General features: G+C 42.7%; 1 protein-coding gene across 1 annotated transcript; it reads left to right on the forward strand.

Annotated features, from left to right (window-relative positions):
- The first annotated feature begins 1,421 nt into the window (after positions 1–1,421).
- DUSP10 (dual specificity phosphatase 10) lies at positions 1,422–26,494 on the forward strand. The gene is made up of 3 exons (XM_085326072.1): positions 1,422–2,262; positions 22,419–22,793; positions 26,160–26,494. Exons 1-3 carry the CDS (start codon positions 1,461–1,463, stop codon positions 26,423–26,425), a joined length of 1,443 nt encoding a protein of 480 aa, XP_085182198.1. The 5' UTR covers positions 1,422–1,460; the 3' UTR covers positions 26,426–26,494.
- The last annotated feature ends 1,469 nt before the right edge of the window (positions 26,495–27,963 follow it).

Raw genomic sequence — 27,963 nt, forward strand, 5'->3', positions numbered from 1 at the left:
TTTTTTTTTATCTTTCTCCCTTTTCTTTCTCCCGCCCTTTAGCAAGGGGAAGTGGGTGATTTGACTTGTTTTAAAAGCTGCATTAGTTGAGAACGCATAGCATTTGCTTGTTTTCTTACCTATTTAAGCAAGCAGAAGGGAGGGAGGCGGCAGGAAAGCGCGGATACGCTAGAAGAGCCCTCAGGTGAGCTGCTCTGTGCAGGTTGCTCTGCCTGAACCGGGACACCCCATCCGCTGTCACCCGGGCTCGCAGGCAGCACTGTTCTCGCTTAAAGGTGTTTTCAGGCTCTTTGTGGTTAAAGGCTTGTGGAAGAGGGCTGCTTCCTCCGTGCTGCCCTGAGAGGAGCTCCCCTTGCTCAAGAGGGACAGCTGTGCCTTTTAAAACAGGGCTGATGCAAAGCTGAAGTGAAGCAGTGTTGCAAGCTGCTAGACAGTCCTTGATGAAATGTTGTGCTAGCTGAATAGTTGTTAGGATATATTTTTTGGAGGAGAGCATCAACTGCTCTGAAAATCCCTGGGGAAGGGGAGGTGCTGTCTGGGTCTTCTGGGTTTTGGTCTCCTTTTGCTTTTACATGGAGGGGAAGCTTGTGTGTTGTGTCTTAGCAAATGACAAGTGGAAGTTTGTAAGGACTGCAACCTTGGGGGTAGAGCAGACCCCTATTTCAAGAAGCCCTGAAACATCACAGGGAGGGGGGATCTCATGCCTCCAAGATCACTGGAGAATGCTAGCCTTCCTCAGCCTTTAGCTGGGGAGGGGGATAACTGAAACTGGATTAACATCTGTAATGGGAAGATGCAAGTTCAAGGCATGCACTTGCATTCTATTGAAATTTTCAAAACCTAATATTCCTGTTTTCTCTTTCCCCCTTTTTTTTGTTTTTGTTTTGTTTAGTTGTATGTAGTTAAGTTTGCAGCTATCTTTGAGAATTTATTCAAAAGCTAATTTTATTTCAGCTTGCTGAAAAAGTTGTGTATCACTGCTGACATATTCAGCTGCTGTGCATTCCTCCCAGCTGTAGAGTTAGTCCAGTAGTTGTTTCCTTTGCTTACTGCGAGGGAAAGAAGAGAACATGCCTCTTTTATCATTATCAGTTGCATGCCTTGCAGCAGTGTTTCAGAATAGTTCAGCACCATCTGCATGTAGACAAATGCTTCTCCCTGKGTGTAGCTGCACAGTCTAAGCTAGTTGTATATTCTGTGTGCCATTTGCATTTGTGCAAATAGCTGAAGCATTCACTGCAAGATTTGAGAGTTTTCTTTTTTTGGGGGGGGAAACAGCAGTGAGCTAATAGTTATTACAATGGATTATAAATATTGGGAAATTGATTTATGACATCTGTAGACTTGCCTGATCCTACAATCTCTTTCCATCGCTTTTCTCTTCCCTTCCCCCCCCCCTTTTTTTTCCTCTTGCAGGTAGATCTTGAGTTCTTCTTGATTTGCTAGTGCTCAGCCTCCTCATGCCTCCGTCTCCTTTAGACGACAGGGTAGTAGTGGCACTTTCAAGGCCGGTGAGACCTCAGGATCTCAACCTTTGTTTAGACTCTAGCTATCTTGAATCTGTCTCTTCTGCCAGTGAGAGCCACTCCAGTCTGCTCGGCACTGCTGTCGTGTCCCTCAAGACTGCTAATCTCACGTATATGCCCTCATCTAACGGCTCTGCATGCTCCCTGAGTTGTGGATGCAGCAGTGCCAGTTGCTGCACTGTGGCAACATACGACAAGGACACTCAGGCCCAAACTCAAGCGAGCACCAGTAGCGCCCACGCCGGAGCGTCTACCTCCTGCCCTGCCAACCAGATGGTCAACAGCAATGAAAACGCCAGCAGCTTGAGCCCGCTGGGTGGAGTGGGGAGCCCAGTCTCGGGCACAACCAAGCAGCTAGCTAGCATAAAAATCATTTACCCCAATGATCTGGCAAAGAAGATGACCAAATGCAGCAAGAGCCATCAACAGAACCAAGGACCTGTCATCATTGACTGCAGGCCTTTCATGGAGTATAATAAGAGCCACATTCAAGGGGCTGTTCACATTAACTGTTCTGACAAGATCAGCCGGAGAAGGCTCCAGCAGGGCAAGATCACTGTCTTGGACTTGATCTCATGTCGGGAAGGCAAGGACTCATTCAAGAGGATTTTTTCCAAAGAAATCATAGTTTATGATGAGAATACCAATGAGCCAAGCAGAGTAATGCCTTCCCAGCCACTCCACATAGTGCTGGAGTCACTCAAGCGAGAAGGCAAGGAACCTCTAGTCCTAAAAGGTAATCTTGCACCTTCCCCCCATGTAATCTCATGGTTTGTTTTGCCATGCATCTCTTTAGCAGCCGTATTGAAAGTTCTGCCATAAACCTTGCTTAAGGTTGATTTCCAGGATGGCCTGTGTGCCTGGGGTCATGGGTGGCAAAGCAAATGTATTCCATCGACAAATCATGGAGCTAGTAGCTCAGCAGCAAGGGTTGTTTGCTTTGTCTCTGACTGTTGTCCTTGAGTGGTGGAGGGAGGTGGGAGTTGGAAGAGGGAGGAAATGCGCTTCCTAGTGTCTGTCTGTGTAGACAAAGAATTTCCCCAAGTGTTTGCTCTAAGTATTTATAGCCCAAGGGGCAGAGATCCAGGAGGGTGTACTTCTCTCCTCAAGCCATTTTAGATCATTTTAGACTGACCTTTATTTAGCAGCTTCAGGCTTGATTATTTTTGTCCATGTAAAACTGAACTCATAGGTGTTGGAGRTAGATAGGCAATAGGAGAGTAAAAGGGAGGAGGAAAGACAAGTGAAGCCAGCTGGTCTATGGCATTGCATCATGGGCTGGTCCTGCATGAGTTTTGAGGACGAGTCAGTGAAACTGGAGCAGTCATGCCTTATTCTGGTGGAGCAGGTTTAGCGTATGGATAGATACAGGGAGGTATTTTTGCTTAAAAGTCATCTGAAAGGGTTGTATGTATGTGTATGGTTGCACATTTGTTTATATATAGTTTTCCTTTAAAAGCTTCTGATTTAATGTGTTTTTTGATCTATCCCTTAATATTGTAAGGGAAAATGAGYCCTACTGCTTAGGGAATCCTTTTCGTAAGCAGCATCCAAGGACGTTTCCTTCTTCCATTTTATTCTGTAGATCTATTTATAACAGTGCTGCCCTCTAGGTTAAATCTCTTCTTCCTGGGGGTTTATGCCATTCAGACACATAGTTGATAGAAAATGGCTATGGTACTGAGAAACGCAGAGGGATCTGTTGTTTAGCTCATTGTGTATATTTAATTCACATATTCTTTTTCCCTTTAGAAGTTACTTCTTTCAGTCTACGAAATACAGCAGCAGGCTTCACTGCACTGATAACTCCTAGAAGAGTCTGTGAACGAAGTAGAGAAAATAGGCCAAATGTATGGGTCCTGTGAGGTCCTTCCCTTAGAGTATATTAGACTCTTGTGAAAGCTTAAAACAGCACTGGGCTTTCCTGTGCAAGTAAAGCATAGTGAGTAAATAGTTATGCTGGGTTTGCTTTGACGCTTGTTATTGATTCCCAGTATGCTTGTATTGAATCTTTCAGGTCATGGTGGTGCCCTTAAGCTGTACAAAATGGAGAAGATCCTCCTTGTAGAGTAAAGTTACCGCTGAAGTGCAATGTTGCTGGTGATAAGGCTTTCTGTTTAAGCCTTGCAACTGGGTATGTGCTTTGTAAGCTGTAGTCTGCAAGTATTTCTGCTCTTCTAAGAGTGGGATGCTGAAGGTATTTTTCTTGTTTGTGTTTCTCTGAAAACACCTACTGAAACTCCTGTGACTCCAAACTGTTATAGTTTTTAGTATCTGAAGTTAAAGGCAGTAGCTGAAGTAGAGCCACACAGCTGTAACTGAGTAGCACCAAGCTGCTGGGCCTGGGCCTGGTGGTGGGCAGCCCCCATGTGCATTTTGTATGCAGCCTCTTCTCTGACCTCCCGATGCCAGTTGTGGTTCACTGGGCACTCTGCTGGGTTTAACAGGGTCCTTGCAGTGTTGTTGGGGCAACTTTTTCTTTTAGATGATGGAGAAATGTTAGCATGAGTCTCAAAGACCTGCTGAGTAGGCTTCCTCTCCCTGAACCAGTTCTGCCGACAAAGTTGAAATTGTGCTAGAAGGAAATCAAAATTCTTTGCTTTTTGGAAATAGTAATTGGCTGGGCCAGAGCAGACCTCAGCTGGGAAGTGGGAAGCGAGGAGAGAAGAGACGAGCGCATTTTCGTTTTCACCTTAACTCCTCTCCCATCTTTGAAGTGGGGCTTGAATTGGGGTTGAGTGGAGTTGAGCATATGGTAAAGCAGCATTTAGAAAAGCTCTATTTAAGTTTCCGAGCCTGGGGAGTGGTGCTAGAAGTGCTTGTTATTTAGTTTCACTTGTCAGATAGAATTTTTTCCATCATGCTTCAACAGCACTAGCGCTGATGGGGAGTGTGTATGTGTATATATATGTGTGTGTGTGTGTATACATACATGTCTGTGGGTTCAGGGATTGCAGTGAAACYGGGAATAGCTTATGGAGCCTTCTCTACTTTTTTTTTTATTTTGAGCGATTTCTTTTGCTCGCTGCAGTTCGGTCCTAATTTATTGCTGGCCCATCTGATCCTCTGTTTTATGTTTGTAAACACTGGTTGCTAGCCTGGCTGGCCAAGTTTATGTCCCCCTGAAGTGGTGCCACGCTCTCCATGTTTGGTGTTGCCTGTCAGCCCAGCAGCCCTGTTGCTGTTTTCGTGGTGTGGTGTCGTGTTGTGGGGGGAACCTGATCAGCAAACCTGCAGGCCCACAGCGGACCGGGTCAAGTTACAGCGTTAGCTTACCGTTCTTCAGGGTAGCGACGTGGTCTGGTGTGTGTTTAGGTTTAGATACCTGAATCTTTGAGTGGTATAAAAATTCGGTACTGTTTTCAAAGGCTGGACTGATCYGTAGATACATATGCATAGGGTACCTTATCAGGCTTAAGTTACAAAGAAGGGCCTTGATTTATTTTTAATGTGACTAGCAGTCACATTAGTGTGAACTAGCACTCTGACAAGAGAGAGTTGGGGACTTTAGGTCTATGCCATTTTATAGAGGGATTTAAACAACTCTCTGCCTCTCTTATCTCTGCTTCTTTGCTGCTGCTTTTAATATGGGCAGTTTGGGTCATCAGTGCAAGATTTGTGTTTTGATATAAGCCTTTAGAACAAAGGTTTTGTTGTTTCTTTGTCCAGATAGCACAACAGAAGTCCTATTTTTACCCCCCCCCCCAAATAAATAAATAAATAAAAATAACATACTTGGCCTTAGGCGCTGTCATGGCTGAAGCTGCTGTTCAGCCTGCTCGTAGATGAGCAAAACCAGTGACAAGAGTCCAGCGCCTGTTTTGCTTGAGGCGAGTGACAAAACTGTGTCTGGATTCGGGGGGGGGTGGTAGAGAAGGGGGGTGAAGAGCTTCACAACATGGCTCCCGGAGGGCTCGCAGCCCTGGGTGGGCCTCCTTGGGAGAGACGCAGCCCCATCACACCCCGCAGCGCGGCATGGTGAAATCGTCACGTAAGCACTGGTGTTTCTGCCTTACTGGAAGGATTTGCTTACCCTTAGAGTATAACTCATAGTGGAAGTGGCCTAGGGTCCTTTTATTTATTTATTTATTTTTATTTTATATTTTTGTGTGTGTGCGCGCGCTCGCTTTAGTTTGCTACTGGGACCTGAAAATAGGGAGCGGGAAACTCATTAGCATTCAAAAGAAAAGTGTTGTTTTACCAAGAATGAAATGTTTAGATGTGGAGTTAAGCATCTTTTTCAAGTTAAATCTACAAATGAACTGGAAATGAGAATTGAAACATCTGTGCCAAGACATTTCAACAGCTTTTAAAATGAGAAAAGTTGCCTTTGTCTTCCTAAACAGTGACTGGAGTGGGGCAAAAAGGGGCTAGGGGAGGAACCGACCAGTGGCAATCAAAACTAGTTGCTTTTCTCTCTCTCTCTCCCCCCCTTTCTTTCTTTCTTTCTTTCTTTCTTTCTTTCTTTCTTTCTTTCTTTCTTTCTTTTTTTTTTTTTTGCTTTGGTTTAAGGAACTCATTTATGCTCTGGCTTTGTGTTTTCTCATTGCTCATCTAACAGGAAAACAAATGAAGTGACTAGCTCTCATTATAGCAAGGAGTATAAAACRTGCCAGCAGACCACTTTATGCTTGCTACCATGGTCTAAGAATAACTTCCAGATCTCTTACCTCACTGAAGTAGAGTATCAGTGAAGTTAAAACAACTGCAGAGGGACCAAGGGACTTGTAAAAGAAATAAGTACCCATGTTACGTTGTGCCATGTTAATACAAAGTAATATGATTGACTGCCTTTGCAATACCTGACCTGGTCATATTCTGTTGCAAGTGCTCTTACAGTTCCACAGTGACAGCATTACTTTAAGCCCGAATTGAATTACACTGCATAGGTGTAACTGAGAGCAGAACTCGACATAATGGTTGATGAAACCGGCCGATCAACAAAACATAGCTGCCATTTATTTCCACCAGAGATCTCAAAGGGTGCTGAATAATTATTAGGTCATGATACTAATAGGGAAATGAGTATTTTTAAGTATTAAGTAATGCATGTTTAAAACTTGACATGTTTTAAACTGAAGAGTGTTCTGCCTATGCTACAGGAGAAATCTGGCTTCATCAGCCACTCAGGAAAAACTTATGCTAGATCTACTAGCAAAAGTTTCTACTGAGACTTCACCTTTGTTTTTTAGTCTGATTGCTGGAGCTTAAAATCTTATCTTTTTCCACTGGAATAGATAGTCTTATTGGCCTTAACATTTGAACACTAGATGTGTATGTGTACTTATTTCTATATGCATAGATAAAACTTGGGCAATAAGGTTGTTGAAACCAGAAATTTCTGTAGTTCAAATTACTGCTTCTGCACTGACTTGTTTCTGTGCACCTCTAAACCATGCCCATTCAACAGTAATGGAAAGTGTAGCATTTCCTCTCAGATGATGGCATCTTAGAGTTTGATGTGCTGGCATGCACTAGTGCCCRTCATGTTTTAAGGCACTGCCTTCCTTTGAAAGAGGAAGGGGGAAAAAGTGTATTTTTGTTTGTGTTTTTTTCATTGATTTCCTCCTCTAGCAGTCTAGCTTCTCATACCCTTGAAAATCAAAAAGAATTAAGAAGCAAATAGTTTCCCTAGGCTGATATCTCTATTGTTTGTGAAGAACAAAAATCTGGCTCCAGCTCTTTTAAATTCTGGGGGTATCTCCTGCAATGTTCCTGGCAGACAAAAGTTGGTTATGAATAACTGAATACCTAATATGCTGTCCTTCCCCTTACCTTGTTGAAGATGTGACAGTCTGCCTACTAGTGAAATCTCTGCTTGCTGATGATTTTTTTTTTGTTTTTATTATTATTTTTGAGGTGAATGTAATCTATTTGAGAGGTACAGTTGAAAATGTAGCTGTATTTGAGATTTGAATGGTGTCTGGATGTTAACAATATAGACTTTTTTTTAAGACATGTGCATGCTTTTCCCTCCACCATCTAAAGCAGCAGCTGGATGGCTTTTATTTTACTTAGGAACACAAAGTTCTTGATAAGATACTGTGGCTTTATCAGGCACTTGAAATGGAAGATCAACCACTTGTCTATAGGCTGTGACTTCTCCTCTACTCTGTGAAAAGGCATGTAACAATTAGTTTTATTTATGCAAGAAACTGAATAAATGCCATAAATAACAGCATGCACACAGTCTTCATTCTGCTTTATCTTGTGTGTTTGCTAACCAACCATGAGAGCAATAATTCTCAAATATTCAACAGGGCCTACAGGGCTACAGAAGACATCATACTTTGTTTAATAGATCATAATTAAGCCATAAAGATGATCTAATGCTTTGTCCCGTTCTGCAAAAGGTTGTTTGGTGCCTTGGCCTTGTGGGGATTTTTTTTGGTAGGCCTGGGGAACACTGGCTCCAGAAACCACAAGGTTGACCTAATTATGATGAGCCTTGTTTGCATGGAGCTTTTTCWCAAGGTACTTACCTATATCTGTCTTCAGTGTTTTTAAACATCTCTGTACTGTAGAAATTAAACTTTTTTTAAAAAAGTAAATTGGAGGTTTTCATTAGCACAAAGTTGCCTAGTAAGTCAGCCCTTAAAGAAGAATGCCAGATATCGTGGCTTTCATTCTTCCATTTCTTCTCTAAAAATTATAAGAGCTGGCAAAGATCCTATTGAGAGAACACTGAATAAAGATTCTTTTTGGAGCAATTCTTTTTGGAGCATCATATTTATTTGCATCAGCTTCATCTGGCAAGTGTTTCAGATAGGTTCTTCTGCCTCTGAGCTGTGGTTTTGATCCGATGAACGTGTTTATAATAGTGTAATAGTTGTGCTGGTAAAACACTCATTTTACTGGCCAATGCTGCCGGATTGGCCAGGCTAGAAAACTGGCTAATAGTACTTACTGGCTGTGCTTCTTGGTGCATCCTGTGTGGAGGCAGAACAGGAAGCTACCACAAAAAGTACACATGAACAGGCACTGCTCCTATTTTTAAAAATGTTGCAATGGGGTTATTTCTGTGGCTGGAAGGTTCTGGGGCACTTGTGCTTTGTGGCTGGATTGACTCTCCCTGCCCCAGTAGCTTCAGTAGCAAAGCTGTGGGGATTTTTAATGTCTTGTGACTTTTTAGTACAGGAAATACTTTGCTTAATAGTTATGATTAAGCCAACCTTTTGCTTGAAATCCTCTTGGCTTACTAGAGATGGTTTTGACGCATCTTCCCCCTGCTCTGAAAGCTGTTGGTTCCCAGGTAGCATGTGTCCCTTCAGATGTTCTGGACCTGGAGAACATCATTTTGGGGCTTCAAGAAGAGGGGTGGATGGGAGAAGCAAGTCCCTCTGTTGCACCACACAGGCTAGTCCAGCTAGACTATACCCAGAGCTCTACTGGCTTGTATCCGGACAGTTCATGTCTTTACCTTGGACTGTCTTTGCTGGAGAAGTCTGAGGTTAGCACTATCAGAGTGACTCTAAGTCTGTCAGCATCTGCTGCCAAGGGAACACAAATGCTCTTCAGTAGCTGTGGGACAGAAGCCACTGCTCCCATAAGCATTAGATACTGCTTTGCGCTAATGCGTCATTCTGTTTCCAAGATAATAGCTTTGAAGGAGGAAATTAACGGAAAAAAAGTGGTGTGAACACATTGGTTCTGACTTCACTATGCTCTGACTTTAAAAAATCTCCAGGATGTCCGAGTTAATTCCTGATTGATTCACTGCAACAGTGAAGAACTGTTTCTAATTAAAGGTAACAAAAAAAAAAAAAAAGTCACCCCCTCATCTGCACATGCATGTGAATTAGCATATATCTTTTACAATAACTTTGAAAGATTTGGAAACAGAAAATAACTTGCAAGCTTCTGTCAAGTTAGTGAATTTAACTGTCTGTTTATTGTGCCAAAGCATGATATTAAAACTTGTATAGGCTAACTAATAATGTTATAAACAAAAGCTATTGTTAAAGTAATTGACATGTATTGTGTTAATGATGGGCTCTTTAATTTCTCTTGGCTGTGGTCTCTTCTAAGATGATGGGAGTTCTAGCCATTCACTCAATTGAAACTAAGGATAAGCCTCTTGCTGCTTTTTGGAATTTGCTAGCATATTTTAAGTATTAAAAATGTGAGATTAATCTTATGCTTATATGTACATCTATATGCTTTTATATGTGTGTGTGTGTGTATATATATAAAATATAAAAGCAATTTTGCACATTGATAAAATGAGCTGCAAGTTAGTCTAGTTGAGTATTAGGCAGTGTTATCTCTATCAAGGGATAACGTGGTGCTTGGTTACTTATTCTCCTGTGGAGATAAGGAGACCCAGTTTATTTCGAAGGATTTGGCTAAAGAGATCCTTCTTGCATGGAAGGAATTCCTTGATTGCTGTTTAATTCCAGATTCAGTGAATATACATCTCTTTAGCTTCCCTGTTGCTAGCATGCATGCAGATTTTCTTGATTCTGGAATATGAGATGTAAAATGGGCCAGTTCTTGTGCTTTGTGTTTTTTTTTTTTTTTTTTTTTTTTTTTTTTTTTAGGGTCTTTCCTTGCCTCTTTGGCCATTAGGATCATCTTCCCTTTTCGTGCTCCTGCTAGGAAGAAGAGGTGCAGCATAGGAGGTGAAGATGCACAGAGGAGATGCCAGAAGAAGCTGGTTTGCAGCAATGGTCTCTCTGAGCTTGCTGGTGATAAACATGACAAAATGCACCTTTGTGTGTGCAGCTGCAGCTGTGCCAGCTGCGGACGTGTGTGTGGTTCAGGCAGCTCAACTGTTTGGCTCAGGGCTTACTACTTTTTCCAGGAGTTCCTAGATAGAATAAGTCCAAGGTGGGAAACTTACAGCCCTGAGCATACTGCTGTGCTGTGGCTTCAAGCATCTTGTCTGTGGTCTCATTCTGGACTGGCTTTGGGACAGGTGGTGAAGGCAAGTGGTGGCCCTGGTAGAATGACACCTCTGTGGAGTTATGCATTGGGGCTGCTGCTCGCCGGCACAATGCTGTCACCCAGGTGACAGCAGGGCCCTGTGGGTAGGAAGCTGCAGGCTGCCTCTTTTCTGGGCAAGGAGGCCTGCCATAGTGGCAGGGAGTACTCCTCCTGCACAGACAACCTGCAATCAGTCAGCTTGTAAACAGGCTACTCTATTAGTAGATTCCCATCAGAAGCCTTCCAGGAGAGGGTCCTTGCATGCAGGCTATACTGCTGCCTAAAAACTCCCTCCAGCAGCTCAGTCTTGCTTCTCTGCTTGGTTCCCCTGCCTGCACAGGGAACCATTCTGTGTGAGGTGAGACTGAAATGGGAGTCAGGGACTCATTCCCACATAAGAGAAATCGGCACCTCTTGAACTGCCTTCTCTACAGTAAATACTTATCCCTTCTTTGACTTGAGTTTCCTCCACTGACTTCTTGTATGCATGAACTATGAAGTGCGCACAATATTCTTCCTGATGGCTGGGTGATTTGCTGGGTACTCAACTGCTGAAGCATTGCTGTGAGGTGGAAAAGGTACGTGAGATGCTTAGCACTGTGGTGGTCCTCAGCCTGCATCTGTCAACAACTCTGAAGTCTACATGATTCAAGTTGGCAGTGATGGCTGGCCCTGGTTTTCACATAGCAAGGTAGGGGATGGCTTGTGATTGGCTAGTACCAGTAGCTTGCTGCTTTTATTTTTGACCACAAAAAGTGGTATTAGATTATACCAAGAAGGTATCCTTTACTTTTGATTTTTTTTCCCATATACTTTGAGATATTTTTGCTAGAAAGTGATAAATGAGAGCCAGGTATTAGTAGCTTCTAGCCAAAAGGATAGAAACACTTCGTTTTTAAACAAGGTTTTAGGTTCACTAGGCATGAATAGAATTCACACTAATGCTGATGTGGTGTAGCAGCACCCTGTTTCCTTTTCATGTCAATGCTACATGTTGCTGGTGTTTCTGATGCAGAGCAACAGCAGTTTGAACTGGAAAAAAGCCTTCATTCTCAGAAAAAAACAAAACAAATTGGATTGCTCTATCATTAGAATGAAACAGTCTTGAAGTTGTCCTTGGAAGGGTAAATTAAATAAATAAATGGCTGAACCATGAAAATGTTGATGTTCTCAAGAACTTGCAAATTGAACAAAATGTCTACTCCTGCACATCCAGGACTGCAGACTTCTGAAATGATCCCTGGACTGCTCTTCGAATGTGCTGAGACAGTGTCCTCTGCACTGCTTTCAGGCTCTTGCATGCCAATGCATGATCACACCAGCTTCTGGTTGTCTTCATGTAAAACTGCACTGAAGGGCAAATGTACAAGTTGCATTATAGATGCATGCAATGATGGGTGATCAAAGGAGAGAATTGGTAATAGTGTTTTTTGTTTGTTCTTGTTTTTTTTTTAAAAAAAAAGCATTTCAGGCAAGTCTGGTCTGCCCTACCCCTTTGTCTGTGAAAGCAGACTTGTAGCTCTTTGTCAATGTAAAACCTTTTGTGGTATCTCTGTTGCATTAAAATAGTTTCTCTTCCCTCACTGTCATTTTCTCTGCCTCCTTTATACGTAGCTTTAACATTTCTTGATGACCTTTCTGTTAATATGATTTCCAGTGGGAGCATTTCGCAGTAGAAGTATGTGTTCCTTCAGGGTTTACATTGACATTTCCAGTGATTATTTAATTGGACTTCATGTTAGCTTAAATCTCCATGGGAAAACATACTTCTGCTATGAGAAGTTGTAATGTATAATTTTCAGTTCCTGCTTTAAATGCTTGCTCTCCAGGGAGAGCAGTCGTCATCTGTTGCTGTAAAATCACAGTAATGTGTTTGGGACACGGAATTTCTTTCTCGTTTGCAATTACATATTATATATAACTTTAACCAAAAGTAAGAACAGTCCTTCTCTTCTTTCACCTTTCTGACCACTCCCTAGGAATAACTCAGTGCTTTGAAGGATGCAGTCACGTAGTTTGTTCCTGTGAATGCTCTTTTTCTTTCAGACCGTCTCTGCTCACCCAGTATATGGAGGATTTCCAATTACAAAACTGCAGTCATTGTTCTCAAATTTGGTTTGAGAAATATAGTTCAGAAATTCTGTCTGTTCGTAATCAGAACTAATTTGTATGGTCTTGTAGTCCTTGGAAGGTGAAAAGCAAAGCAATGTGAGATAGTGCTATAATGAACGAAGTCATGCGTTCAGATGTGGGAGGCAAAATGGGTGAAAATATGATTGAGAGGGTAGTAGGAAAAATGGTAAGAGAAGGCAGCACAGAGAAGTGTCTCTGGAGGAAATAAGAGCAGGGAGTGGAGGTGGGCAGAGCCAGCGTCCCWTGGTGCAGTCCAGCAAAGGTGCTTTTGGTGATCTCTCTCCTGCCTCACAGGAGGGGGAAAGAGGGCCTTGTTCTGCTGGTGATGTCCTTCAGGAAAGAAGGCTGCGTTGTTACTAGTGTCAAAGTGACAAATAAAAGTAGATAAGATCAGAGATTGCAAGAGGCCAGTAGGAGAGGATATGCTGTGGCAAAAGATACGAGCAGCACTGAAATGGATTTAGAAATAACATGTAAATGTGTGCATGTGTGTGTCGATGCTGAAAGCTTATCCTTTTTATCCTGTGTCACTCTCTTGACTTTTAAAGGGACCTTAAAGCAATCATGTCAAGGATGTGCTTGTAACTCCTTTAGGCCAGAATTTGCATATAAACCAAACTCTCTGGATAGTTCCCACATGGAAAAAAAMTGACCTTGCAAGTTCTGTGGAATGCACAGTTTTGCTTTTTTTTAAAGTGCTGTTGACAGCTTGATTAGAGGGAGAGACTAGATGAGATTGAGTGTATCAAGGTGGAAGCAGTTCTTTGTGAACTATGTTTACTTTTACTTTTTTTGTTTGTTTAAAGCTTAATCTTTTGTGGCAAGGCTGATATTGAATGCTGTGTGGGTGATAGGGGAAAGAAACCCTTCAATGGGTTGTTGGAACCTGCTGCAGGCAAACTCTGACAGGTGAGAAGTAAGTCTTGCTTTCTGATCTTGTAGGCATATTTCACTTCTTAGTAGCGAAAGAAGTGAAGTCTTCAGTCACTTGTGCCCTCTCCTCCTCCTCCTGCCCCATTCCAAAATCTGTATAGGTTCTTGAAACAAATGTAAGCCAGAAAAAGATACTTATATTGTGAAAGGATGGTGAATGAGGTAAAACTTCTACTCTGAGGAACTCCAATGAAGCTGTAGTAATGAACTTTCCCTTTTGTTATTGCAGAAATTGTAATGTATAAAACACTCAGTATCACTGTGTTCTCCTTAAACTGCAGAAGGATGGGTTTCGCCCTGTTGTGGACTGGACCTCATTTTGGTCTCCCTCTTTTTTTTTTTTTAAAAAAAAAAAAAAAAAAAAAAAAAAACAGTTCCCCTGAAATTGAAGGAGTTACTTGTAGTTCTGTCTAGGTGAGTGTGGTCTGAATGGTCCCCACTTCCTTTAACAGAGAGGAGTTGCCCTTCTTCTCTTGCTTCCTGCTATGTGGGCTGCTACAATATTTTCAACCATGGAGCAGCACTTGAGCTTTCTACAGCAGTGAGGGCAGGCCGTGAACAGTCTGGACACTGACCTCTTGGGAGTGGTTGTGGTAAGGTGAGAAAGATCTGTCTTTGAGAGTAAAAACACTTCTGAACTGATGTACTTGAATTGGCCATGTTGCTTTGGAGGAAGTATAGGAAGCAAGGTCCTTTCCTGCCTGCTGCAGAGAGAGGGAGTACTACTTGGACAAGGAAGGTCTTGGTGTACCAAGAAAGCAGCTGCCTGTGATGCACAGGGAATTTCACTGTCTGAACAGTGCTTTAGAATGAGCAGAGAATGATCCCCAATGTGTACTGTGAATGCTTTTTGCTATGACTGAAATGATGTCAGCAGCAGTTGTGAAGAAGTGTGGTGGCTGGATCTTCAGCTACATGATTACTTTTGCTCTTGCTCTCCAGGCACTCCACCAGTGCCTAGTAGTACTTTTGATACCTTGTAGAACTACCTACTGCTGCTTGAGCTGGAAGTAATGGGAGGCAGAGGGAGGACTGGAGAGGAAATGCAGAGTGAAAGGTGCTTTCCAGCTGCTTTTACTGTCCTTGACTTCTGCTTACTGGTGTTCTTGGAGACAAGATGGCAGGATGGATGGACCTCTGAATTGGTTATGGCCATGTGTTTAAAAAAACCTTATATTGAGTGCGAATAGCTTTGTTGTATGTCTGGCTCCTGTTCTCTTTAAATCCCCTCTTCTGGGTGATCTATCTTCCCCTCTCCACCTTCCTTAAAGGTTGTGTGCTCCACCATTAGTTCTTAGTGTGCTGAAAAGGGGATCTGTGGCTTGGATCTTAACAGCTTGGTTCCACTGTGTTTTCTGGGTTTGTGTATCAAATACTTGAGCTCTGGGGTGGCTGTGCCTGGCAAGCTGGAGCAGAGTCTGTCTTGAAAGCTAYGGAATGCATCAGCACTCATTTAGAAAACTTTTGAGTGCCCAACCCATGGGCCTCTGAGGATTGTGCTTCTTTCAAGAATGGAAGCTTCCATGAGCATTGCTTGTATCTTTGGAAATAGTGAGTTAGRAGAACAAGAATTTATCTATTAGCCGTTTATTGGAGGGTGATTCAACTGTAAGACTTAATGCCTTCAGTGGCAAAGTTACTGATTTCGATGCCCATCATCTTAACAAAGAGAGAGGGAGAGGAGCAGGGAATTACTCAATGGAAGAAAAGCCTGAGAGATGACTATATGAGACCAAAAACCATAACTAGTTTGTGTGCAGAAAGAGAAAACAGTACTTTTGATAGATACTCTCAAGTGGAGTTAAGGCTATTTCTGTGCTATAAGCTTCTACAGGCATGGCTTTGTTGGTTAGAGGTATGAAGACACGTGACCTGGATGGTTGTTGTGGGATTTGGCCTGAACTGGTAAAATTTTGCTTTGCCCTATAAAGCTCATTTCCCTTGGGGGAAGGAAACTGTGATGGATTTGCTGCTAAAAGTGTCCCCATGTTGGCAGAGGAACTGCATCCCTCAGAGCAGCGTGGTGCCAGAGTGTTCTGGTTCCCCCCTGCTTGGGAAAGCGCTTCCAGCATACCTGTGACCTGGGTGACAAAAACAATTATGTCTAGATAAGCCCGGCCAGCCTTGGCCATCTGTAAGCCAGTTTGTGAAGGTCAGGACAAGGAAGGTAATGCCTGATAGAGTCAGTGAGTCTGTGGTGTGGGGCTGTAGGCTGAGCCAAAGGGGTAAAGATAAGGAAGGACTGCACTTGTGAAGATAAGCGTGTCTTCTGTCAGTGCTTGAGTAAGATGTGTAGCAACATGACCCAGATTGGTTCATACACCCTAGCTGGTGCTGCAGTCTGCAGCATGCCCTCCTCGAGGTAGCAAGAACAGCCTTTTGCTCCTGCAGTCTCACTGCGGTGGCTCAGCATTGAGGCACCACACTGCAGTGGGACCATGGATCGCTACTAAAAGCGTGGTGTGTCTTCCCTGTGGAGCAAGCCTGCTGGCTGGTACRGTACTGGGGCCCCGTGGGTCCAGTCCCTGCTGCGTGGTGGGAAGGGGCGGCCACAGCGGGCGGTTGGCACAGAGCACGGCAATACCTGGCCTGCAGCATGCCGCTATTTTTGTACGTTGAAGTTGCGCCTGCTTAACCTTGAGGCATCCTGCACTTTGAATTAACTTGACACAAAGTCATCTGTTCATTAATAACACAGAAGCAGTTTAATTGTTGTCTTAGTGGAAAAATACATGAGACTGTCATCAGCTGTTGCTTCTGGCAGTGCTTTTCTACAGTAATGTAAATAAATGAGGTCACGCGTTTAAAGGAACAGGCTGTACTTGCACAAATTCAAAGCGTCATCTTAAACGCATACGCACCGATTGTTTAAATATCTTCTTCCTGTTCCTCTTATGCCCAAAAAAGCTAGTTACTTAAGCTATAGCACTTCAACTTTACACATAGTCAAACTTAACTGTAGGAGCTGGATTTGTAGTGCAGATACTGGGAGGAAGCATGCTGAGTAGGTGTTCACAAACTTGGGCTTGTTCCTTAACCCTTAACACTTCTACTAACACAATCGATGTGTCACTGRAGTCTCTCCCTTGTGAGGGCTCCCTTGTGGGAGTTGCAGACAGACTATACCTTCTACTGCTACTTCACAGCATTGTGGGATTTCTACTTTTCTGTTGCCTTTATTTTTTGAACTGACTTTATGGTATTGTCATCAAGGATGAGCAAATCCAGAAGTCCATCTGAATAGCTCTGAAAGCTATATAAAAGGTTTGTTTGTCTCTAGGGATCACATGTTTTGTCTAAATGTGGATCCCACATCTGCAGTCTGTCATGTATAAAAATGTTCCTGTTTTCAGTTGTTACAGGAACACACAGTACCTGCCACTCTCAGAACAAAGTGTATATGGCCACATGAATGAGGTAATGCAAAGGTAGGATAGATATTGCTTGATGGTCAGGGTATTTTGGTAACTGCCTCTGCATAAGCTCTTCCTGTAGTGGGAGTGGAGGGAGAGAAAAATGCACAGAGGCCAAAAAAACCCAAAAACAAAACAACAAAAAAACAGCCTGGGTAACCTACTCCCTTTACAGTGAGGTAAGTACCTGTTTTCAGGTAGGAAACACTGCAGACTACCAAAACATACCGTAACGTGTCATAAGTTCCTATTCTAGCTTATATGGTCGCCCTACTGTAGAGCAACAGTAATGATTGAATGAGGTATCRCGGAAGGTGTGGTGAAGGAGGGCAAATGTCACTGTACTCGACCTTTATTTCTTATCTTTAAAGAAAACAAAAATATACCTTTTTATTTTTAAGATGCTTGTTCCAGTTGTGTGGTCATGGCCCCTTGTAAAAGCTGATTGGCTTTTTTTCTGCCATGTCTTTTTGTCTGTTTTGCATCGTGTTAACCTTTTCTCTGATGGCAGATGACAGACACCATTTTTGGCTTAACTTTCTTGCAAACACCAGAGCTACTCTGGCTCCTGTGCAGCTGCTCACCTGGCCTCATAATACTGGTGCAAGCCTGGAGTTCCTGGGTGGCTTTGGAGCTCAGAACTGAGTGCAGCTGCTGCCTCAGTGCTGCTCAACAAGTTTTTGAGAAGCGTTAAGCAAGATGCTTGTGGGCAGATGTTTGCAAAGAGCTTGAACAAACAAGTCTGAATAGCTGGAACGTGTATGGGGCTGACTTGAAACTTCCTAAAAGTTTTGACATCTCAGACAATCGGAAGTCTGTTGTTGCTTACTAACTGTTCTGGCGCGATAGCATGGTGGATATGTCATGCAGCTTCTGTTGTGATAACTGTGAAAACCTCTGGCTCTTCACATCAGTGACTAACATGAGTGCTTTGGTTTCTGATGTGTTTCTGTACATAGCAGGCAAACCTGTTTGTCTTGAAGCATCCTTTTTCCCTGATTCCATATCCAAAAGGGTAGGTTCAGTCCTTTTGAAAACCTACCTAATATCCATTTTGTAGCAGAGCGTGCGCAAAAGCACATGGCTTGTTCTTGGCATCAATGCATGGGATGCATCCAGCATGAATCCAGTGTGAAGTGTGGTGTGGTGTGTGTTTTTTTCACTAAGAGTAGGTAATTAAAGCTATAGGGTATATTTGAAGCTAGAAGAGACTGGTTACAAACACTACCTTCTGTAAAAGTGAATGTTAGTAATCTAACTGCTGGCATATTGTTTTCTGTTGGTGTGTTGCACCTTGAAATGAGTGGTCTTAGGTTTCACAGCTGTAGCTCAAACTGCACTGCCATGCATGCTAAGAGTCTTCTGTGATATATTGCCTGTGTGCTTAGGGTACCTGCATATGCTACTTCTAAATTGCAGCATTTTTTTATTAGTGAAAGGCTTCTTTTAGATWCAGCTTCTCGCTCGTGCTCTCTCCCTGTTTAACACCTCCTTTTTGTCCCAGGTTTTGGAGGGCTTAAACAGCTTTGGTCATACAACAGATTCTGTTATGGCCACAACTGATGTGTTTTTAAATCTATACTTCCAGCTTCCTTGTGCTTTGGAGTTTCTGTGAGTAGTAGGGGTATAGACAGGTTCTTGTCCTCATTAAGCTTCATGAATGAACTCTTAGACCAGACTTGCTATAGCTAAGTGCCAGCTTTTTCTCTGGGTATTGCCTCTTATTTCCCACCTCCTTTCCCACTTCTGCATGAAGACSTTAAACAATGAAAGAGCAGCCACCTGTCAAAAGGGATGCCGACACCCCTGAATTACTCCATGTGTTCAATTTATATAGTTCTGGTAGAGTATTCATCCCTTCTTGACTCTATGCCTTTTTTTTCCACTGGTCATAAAGAATTTCACTTGGGCCTTTTTTTGGAATTTTTTTTTTAAACATGCGACAAACCTGAGTGCTGTACTTACATGAGCTCCATTTAAATTACATTAGTGCTATGTAAATCAACTAGTATGCTCTGTGCTAAGTGCAGTGTGAGTGGAGTAAGGCACCTATGTTCCTGTCCACTGCTTCCTTGTTCATGTGTCTGAGCTTAATTCAGCTTAATACTCTACCTAGTACTGCATGGTTTCAGGAGTCAGTGCTCTGAGAATTGCTTGGACTGACATTAGGAAAAGGTGACTGCTTTACTGRTGGGTGTCAGGAAAGAAATTGATGAGGTTATTTCATGTTTTTTAGCTGCTACACAGTAGTGGTATTTGGGCATCTTGCAAGTGCTGTGTTTTGGATCCCCTTCCCATCCTTTGGCCTGGCAACCATGCTGGAGTGGTGAGGGTTGCCTGGCACCTCCTCTTGCTCGCCTCTGGGTATGGTGATAGAGGAATTCTGCATGCTGTGGTGATCTCTTGTCCTCTCCTCCTTGTTTTCACCTGCTGGATCCAAGCTCTCATGCAGCACTGAGGAAGAATTGGCAATAGCAGCAACAGCATCTTCTAATTGGCAGAGCAGGTGGCGGCACCGAAAGAAAGATGCATAGATAATGAGAAAACAGCTTTCTCCAGACCTTCCAGCTCTTATCTTACAAGGCTGCTGGAGAAGCAGGATGATGTTTGCCACACCACAAGTATATCAGTACCTGAGAGATGAAGCAATAGGATCCTATTTCTGCCTATGACCAGAGGACTTGGAGTGTTGAAAAACAAGCATTAAGGCTGGAGTCACTGTGGCCAAGCTGCTTATTCTTCAGGTGTATTCTTGGGAATCCTAACACACACTKGTTATTGTTTAGACAGAAATACTTAAGTGGAATGGATTGCTTGCCTGTGTAAAAGCAGAACAAATTTTGGATTAGGGCTGAGAATAAGAATGTGGATCAGGGTTTAGCCTTTAGCCTAAACTCAAGGCTGGGGCTGTTGGTTTGAATGAATCTTCAGATATCTTCAGTTTGGGGGCCATGGTCACATTTGCTTGCATGAGCTTCCTGAGAAGATCCTGTCAAGGCTAGGTGATAGAGCTGTCAGATGAGCTCAGACTTTTTGTCGTTCCTCTTCCTCCCCTCTTGTTCACCTGTTAACTTTGTGAGTAGAGAACTTCAAAGTAGATGTTTGTTCCTTRTTCTGTAAACTGCAGAACCAGCTGAAGGTAAGTATAGTTTTGAGGCAGGGGAAATATTCTGCATGTTGTTTGTAATTCTTGGATTTTTTTGAAAATGTGAGTTAACAGCATTTAAAGGACGGAAGTCTRGACTTAAAGGGTGAGGAGCAGGCGCAGGTATTAAAAGAAGATGTCAGGGCTTCAGGTGCTTAGAGCTAAAATGGCAGATCCTGTTTGGCTTTTCCTTGAAGTACTGAAGCTCCATAGGTGCCACCACTGTGAGGATTTTGTGGCTGTATGATATATGCATCCTAGTGCACACCTGGAAGTACTCTGTTCTTGACAAGACTGAGTGTCTATATGTTTAGCTTCTGCTCCTGTGTTCCTTCTCTTGGCATGCATGTCCATCCCACAGCAGTGGCTGGGGGTCTTAATGCTGTCTGGGAGATTAGGACTTGAATTGCTTCAGTGGAGGGGAGGGAATTGAGCCAGTGTGAGTGCTCAAGGAGGTGAAAATACAGAAAAGGAAGCAGCAATCATCCTTTGGCTGTCAGCTGAGTCTTGAAAGGAGGAAAGGTATGAAAACTTGCCCTTAGAAGAATCCAGAACTGAACTACAAGTGCCTGGAGCCAGGATGAAGGGCTGGGATTGCCTCTGTCATCAGTGTGGGACCCAAATATGCCTCATTTCCTCCCTGTTGGCTGATTCTGGGTATGTATGCTGGCTAAGTCTGTGTGTTTGCAGGCTTTAGTTAAGCATCTACTTTCTCAAAGCCCTGACTGGTTGAGAGCTGGTCAGGGGTGTCTTGTGCCCAGCATGTACTGTGTAGGATACTGAAATGGTCCTGGGTGGGTCCCATCCTATGGGACAGGCACTTAGATGCTCAGTCTTGTGGTGCTTGAGACTTTGGCATTGAAGTCCTTTGTATCTGGTCCAAAGCCYACTTGACAACATATTTTGATCTGTTTTAAAAATCTTCCTCTGCTAGATCATTGTGGGAAAAAAAACATGAAAAAGATAAATAACCTTWAAAAAAAAAAAAAGCAGGATGGGGACATTCAGCATTTATTTTGGCTACTGTAAATCCTTCTAGTAACTTCAGTGTAGTTCTTTTCCCCCTCCCCTTCCACTTCTGGATTTTTTTGGCTCACATTTTAACTARGTGCAATTGAATCTGAACACTTGGACTGTTTCAATGTGCTGCATTACTCCCAAGTATCCTGGTAGAACACAAACATACTTCTGCATACAGGCAGGAGGACATCACTGCATTTCTTTCTGCCTTTTCCTTTTGAAGGAGGCAAAGGCAAGCCCAAGCCACCTGTTAGCATTACATCATTGGCTCCCAGGAACGCAGTTGTACCAAAGGCCTTAAACAAAGTAGTTCTTCTTGTATTGTTTGCACTCAAAGAGCTGATGTCATGCCAGCTGATGTCATTGTATGCTTTGTATAATCACTATGGAAACCAGGCAGGTGGGGAGCCTGGGGCTGATGTAATTGCTGAATGAGGTGTAGAAAGAACGTCTGCTTTTCTTTCTAGTTCTGTGGAGCCACCCTCCTGAAAAGAGGAAAAATGCTGCTTTAAAAAAGAAAACCCAGCAACATAACTTGCAATAAAGCCAGGGAAGATGCTGAGCCAAAAATTTCCTTTTCCCTTCCCCCTCAGATCCATTTCCCAATCCATATTAATGCCCTAAAAACAACTCTTGATAGGTATTTTCAGTCAACTGGGGCTGAAAAAGGAGACCTGTTTGCCCCAGSTTAAGCAAGCACCTCAGTCCCTGATAGGTTATGAGGAGTGGTGCTCTCTTGTTCAACTGCWCAAATGTGTACTGTTCTCACGAGTGAAGTCTGAATGAACTACACCCTCCCTGCGCTGACCCTCGCCTGTCAGAAATATTATGCTCTGTAGGTGCCCTGCAGGCCTGCCCTCTGGCAAATAAATAAGCAATGGCTGTGAACAGGCAAAGTTAAAAGACCTGTTCCAGCCGACTTGCTGTTCTACTTTGGTACTTATAGCTGTTTCACTTGTGGCTTGAGAATGTTTTCAGTTTTGGATAAATGCCTTTTCTTCTCACCTCCTCCGCAGACCTGTAGGTGAGGCAGCCCCCGTGTACTGATGTTGCACAGAGACGCGTTTGTCTGCAAACGTGCTCTCTGGCACCATCGGCCTTGGCAGCACCGGGATGATGCCTGCTGCTGATTCACACTACCACCTCTATTGTCAGCATTCACCACCATGACMGTGATGGGGAGACGAGGGGGGACAGTAGAGCCTAGATTCTGTTCTGATGGCCGCTGTACGGCTGAGGGAAGGCAGGTCCAGGGTGGCGAGCTGAGAGCTGTGCCTACCTCGAGGTATCTAATTGCACTATCTGCTTGATCTCTTTTCCCAGGCGGCCTCAGCAGTTTCAAACAGAACCACGAAAACCTTTGCGACAACTCTCTCCAGCTGCAAGAGTGCCCCGAAGGGGGAGGCGGCGGTGCATCTGCGGTGCCCCCCATGCTCCCTCAGTCCATCCCCACCACACCAGACATCGAGAATGCCGAGCTCACCCCCATCCTGCCCTTCCTCTTCCTCGGAAACGAGCATGATGCTCAGGACTCGGAGAAAATGCAGAGGTTGAACATAGGCTATGTAATCAATGTGACCACTCACCTGCCCTTGTATCATTATGAGAAAGGYATATTCAACTACAAGCGGCTACCAGCCACTGACAGCAACAAGCAAAATCTCAGGCAGTATTTTGAAGAGGCTTTTGAATTCATTGGTAATTATTCTTGACTGGAAATRCTTGTTTTTACCTGTTATAAGAATCTTGAATGAATTTTGTGCTTCACTAACTACTCCAAAGGCTGTGTAAGGTTATATTTTTACTTGCATTATCAGAAATGCTGAGTGCCTAGTTTCTGCTAACTTTTGCTCTGTGGCATCTCTTGGTTAAGTAGCTTAGGGGTATGATTTTTATTCATTGATAATAATGCCTATCTCCAGCCCTCCAAATTCAGGAACCCCCACAATACTGAGATTTTCATCTCCTCTTCCTAATTGCTTTACATTTCTTAGGCTTTACAGTAACTTCTAGTCAATTTTTCTTAGTTACTATCTTTAATGAAGACTGACTCTCTCCTAATTCAATTTCAAGAGAAAACTGAACTTTCAGAAGTCTTATGGTAAAATAAATGGAGGTGATAGCTTTGTGTGTGTGTGGATCAGTGGGTGTGGTAGAAACTTGTGTTAATAGTCTGCAAAATACTGTATTCTTCATGAGAGTTCAGCCACAGAAATGCATCTCCATCTGAAGTTGGGGATATTGCTGAAGAACTGATCTGATGTTACCCATATGTTGCTCCTAACCTTGCTATGATCCACACATGCTTCTTACTTAAGTTTACTGGTGTACCCATCTGTCCTAAAGCCAGGCTGCCTCTCTCAGCAGGTCTGGTAACCTACTGCTCCTTCAATGAGGGCATCAGTTAAGGGAAGGCCCTCAGAAGTTTTCAGTGCTATTGCCCCTGGCTGTACCTTCATGGGCACAGCTGCATGTGTGGAGCTCAGCCTCTTGCAATGCCCTGGAGCTTAGTGCCTTTGGTTTTCTAAAACATACTGGGTCTGTGGGGAGGGAGCAGTTCATTTCTCTGCCTGCAAATGACCACAGTTTATGCTACTTGATTTGGAGTGTGAGTACATTTAGACTTGTTCATGTTGGAAACACTGTCAAGGTCAACAAGGACTGTGCTCTGGTCATGGGAAATGCAGGTGCAGGGTGTGCTGAATCCATATGGTGTTGCCTTCTGCTGGGCGCTGTGGGAACCTCTGCTCTGAGGCAGGCTGCTCTTTAGCACTGCCTGGTCCTCCTGTATCTTGGCTGGTGAGGTGAGGATGGAGGGTCAATGCACTGACGTGTACAAGCTGTAGTTACCTCATTTTTAGTGAGGATGAAAAAGCAGAGTGCTCCTTACATTAAAACTTGACTCTTACTGTTAAAAGGCCTTCTAGGAGGAGCCCTTGGGATTGTCATCCTGCCTCTATAGTGCAGAGAGTACTGAAGGATCTCTACCAAGAGCCAATTTTTTCCTATGGTTCCTGACCCAACCTCAGCTCTACCAGTAGTGTTGCCAGGTTGCTGAGAGAAAGCTGTCCTGGTGTTCATTTACCTGCTTTGTAGTGTTCARGTATTTATCGTATAAAAGCAGCTCTGCCGTTGTCAGAGCCCCCTGCTTACTGAATGAGTTTCCCCAAATTATTACTGTATGTATGGGAAGGCAAAGCCCCTTTCCTTGGGGAAAGTGAAAGAATGGAGCCATCTGAGGATGAGGGAGAGGGAGTCTTCCTTTGATCTCTTCRGAAGGAAAGCTGGGTCAGGAAATCCAATAATACCTTAGATTTCTCATTCAGTAGGACAAGGAGATGCAGGAGGCAAATCCTGCATAAAGAAATTGCAAAACTCCATTAACATCTTCTGGGGTGGGAGAGGAGGGAAAGTTCCACATCCAGCATCTGTAGGATCTGCAGGGTTAGAGCTCTTGAAGCYATGCAAAGATAGTGTGAGGCTTGTGACCTAGCCAAGGGCAGAGGAAACAGCCTTGYTCTGAAAGAGTTTGAAAGTAAAATGGCTTTGAGACACTTTCTAATAATTACAACTTGATGGTCTGTCTTTGTTTTTGATAAATATTTCTCCATTTTTTTCCCCCACGGCACATTTAGCCAGCTGAGAAAGTAACTAGTTAAAGCCTTCTCTTTCTTTAGTATAAGCTTCAAGTTGCGTTTGTGGAGGTGTAGAAACGTTTAAACAGCAGATCATTACATCTATTTAAACATATTTATTAAAATAAAAAAAAAAAAAACACAACCAAACCCAGCTTTAGATTAGACTAAAGCCATAGGAAGTAAAGTCATCAAAAACTCTGAGAAGGTGTGTCAAGGGGAAAAAAATATTGTTACAGAGCTTCAGCTTTCTTAAATCTAACTAGCAAAAATACCTGGAGGAAAGTTGGCTTCGCTTATGCTTTCATAAAACAAATTAAATTTCTTTGACTCTTTGGTTACCCTCAGCTGGCTGAAACATCACTGCATGCAGAAAAGATGCACCTTACTTCTGGTCTGGCTGGATTTCACATAAAATCTTGCAAACTAAATGCATGCTGCTTCTGCAGCACAGGACAAAAGATGTCTAAGCCAAATGTAGAGAGGGAAGCCTCCCTAAGTTTGGCCCGTGTTGTTTGCTTTTGTGTAGGTCATGAGTGTGTGTGTGTGTGTGTGTGTGTGTGTGTGTGTGTGTGTATGTGTGACGGTTGTGCCTCCCTTGTCCCTTCCCCACCAGTCCCTGAGAACCTATGGAGAGGTTCAGCTGTGTTCAGCAAATCAGTTAGGAAGAGTGATGGCAAATACCCTTTTCACACTGCTGAAGTTGAAAAAATTGGACTGAGGGGCTGAGAACAAGTAGAAACACACAGAACTTGATACACAACAAGAAATGAGGAGTTATTTGCAGTCTCCTGCCAACATCGATGGAGTCTTGCTAAGGTATAAAAAGATAAAACTGCTACTTTTGCAGAGGTGCTATAGAAGAGTGCCCAATGGAAGCTCATTTCAAGAATAACTTAATAAAAAGCTCAAATAATAAGGTTTTGAAATAAATATATATTTGTTATGAACTGAATCTGAACATATCTGTTTTTGGAAAGGAGATGGCTCTCTTTGAAAGTYAGGGAAGTTAAGATGCCGAGATAACACAGCCAGATTGTGACAGAGGTGGAAATAGAGTCAAGGCTGCCTACTTCTTTGTCATAGGCTTTGACCTCCTAAGAAATACTCCCTGGCAGTGCACACAAGCAGTACAGCAGTGTCTCTGAATGTGTAGTTGATCTGATAAAGAGACATAAGCAAATATGAAGATCTTCAGTGTTAAATTATCCTGTGGTTTTCATATTGAACAACTCTGAAATGCTTAGGGAAGATCAACTGGAGTGGAAGGGGAGGAAAGGCTACTGAGCCTATTAAAAAAAAAAAAAAAAAAAAAAAGATTTTTTACTATCTTAACTTTTTTTCCATTATTCTTAATTGCATTGAGATTTTCTGATTTGCAAACTGGCAAAAACGTTACTTTCTTCTTTTCTTTCTTTCTCATTTCCAGAGGAAGCTCACCAGTGTGGAAAAGGTCTTCTAATTCATTGCCAGGCTGGTGTATCGCGATCTGCCACCATAGTTATAGCATACTTAATGAAGCACACGCGCATGACCATGACGGATGCCTATAAATTTGTAAAAGGCAAACGACCAATCATTTCTCCTAATCTTAACTTTATGGGGCAGTTACTGGAGTTTGAAGAAGATCTAAATAATGGTGTTACACCACGAATTCTCACACCAAAGTTGATTGGCGTAGAAACTGTAGTGTGACTGTGAAGCTACAAGGAGTGGGTTAATGAAGGGATGAATATGTTCTTCACCTAATTTAGGGCAGTGATGGGTGGGTTGTGGGTTTTTCTTTTTAGGTTTTGAGGGGGGGTTGGAGGTAAAACTTCTGTGAATTTTTTTTTTTTTTGGGGGGGGGGGGGTTAAGGAAAGGTTTTTAAAAGTGATCCAGGCACTTTGCAGTGTTTGGAATGCTGTGATTTCCTACCCAGGAACTGACAAAGCAGGGAGGCTTTGGAAGCAAAATGAGTACTTTTAAAAATCAAAACAAGAAGAAGAAATATTGACCTTTCCCCCCACACATATACATCCCCCTTCCAGCTACTTGTAGAATTTATGGCTAAGTAGTCTGTGCAGGTTCATAGACTGAACAAATCTTGAGTTGAAGACAAAACACAAACAGTCAAAACAAATCAGAGAAAACTCCCTGAAACATAAGGGCCTTCATTCTGCAAAGGCTTTGCTAGAGGTGACTTCTCAAAATGCTCATTGATGCAAAGGAGCTCAAAGCAGCTTAAAAAGTCTGCAAGGTACTTTTCATACTCCTGAGTCAAACTAAAGAAGAAGGGAAAAAAAGTTTATTTGGCGTGTTTCATGTTCCAGTTCTATTTTTCTATTTTGGGGTGTAAGGTTTTAACAGTAAGGGACTTTGATCATTCTATGCCATATGCCTTCACTGGCTTCTTGTGCAATAATAATTTGGGGGTTGTTCTGAGTGTTCAGACCGATTACAGTTGGCTGCCCACTAATAATAAGATAATAATTTTTTAAGTTTAGTAGTGCAACGGCAGCCAGCTTGGTTCAGAAAGCATAAATGAAAGCAATTATTTTGTTCCTTTTTATGATTTTGATTCTGGTTACAGTGCCATAAACCTTGTTAGATATGTATATCAGAATGTACAAAAATCCAGAATGAGCAAAGTTTATTTAAGATTATTTTTCGCACAAAATATTGGTGTGTTTCAGTTGTCTATGTAAAAAAAAATTTGATTATAAAAACAAAAAACCTTTTAGAAAATGTGTGTCCTTTTATTTTGTTAGCAGTTTTCCATTTGCTTTCTATGGGATGGATTTTAGGGTTTTTTCCTTTTATTTTTTCTTTTTTTTTTCTCAGTATGCATTTCCCTTTGACAGAACTGATACTCCTTGTTTGTCATCTTCTCTTCAGTGTTTCCTTTCTGTCCTCTGCTGGTGGAATGTGTTTTCCTTATTTTCTACTCTACTCTTACATCCTTTAATTTCTGCAGCTGTAATTTTCTCTCCTTCTGGAAGTGTATCAAACTTGGAGCTGTTCAGCTGAATTAGTACTCTTGATGAGGGCTTTTTGGGATAGACCTGGTATTTCTGCAGCTCAGTAGCCATTTGGAAAAATAAAAAATAAACTTTTTTTCCATTGATTCCTTTCCATCTCCATGCAATTAGTTTATCTTGTATGTTTCAAAACTGTCTGGTTTGTAGGAATACATCTTGTGTGCTTTACCTGGCTTTCCYATAGCCCACTGCTGTAGCAAGTTCCACAGTTC

The sequence above is a fragment of the Rhea americana genome, unplaced genomic scaffold (assembly GCF_003343005.1).
Source record: "Rhea americana isolate MKP2758 unplaced genomic scaffold, rheAme1 scaffold_127, whole genome shotgun sequence".
Taxonomy (NCBI): Eukaryota; Metazoa; Chordata; class Aves; order Rheiformes; family Rheidae; genus Rhea; species Rhea americana.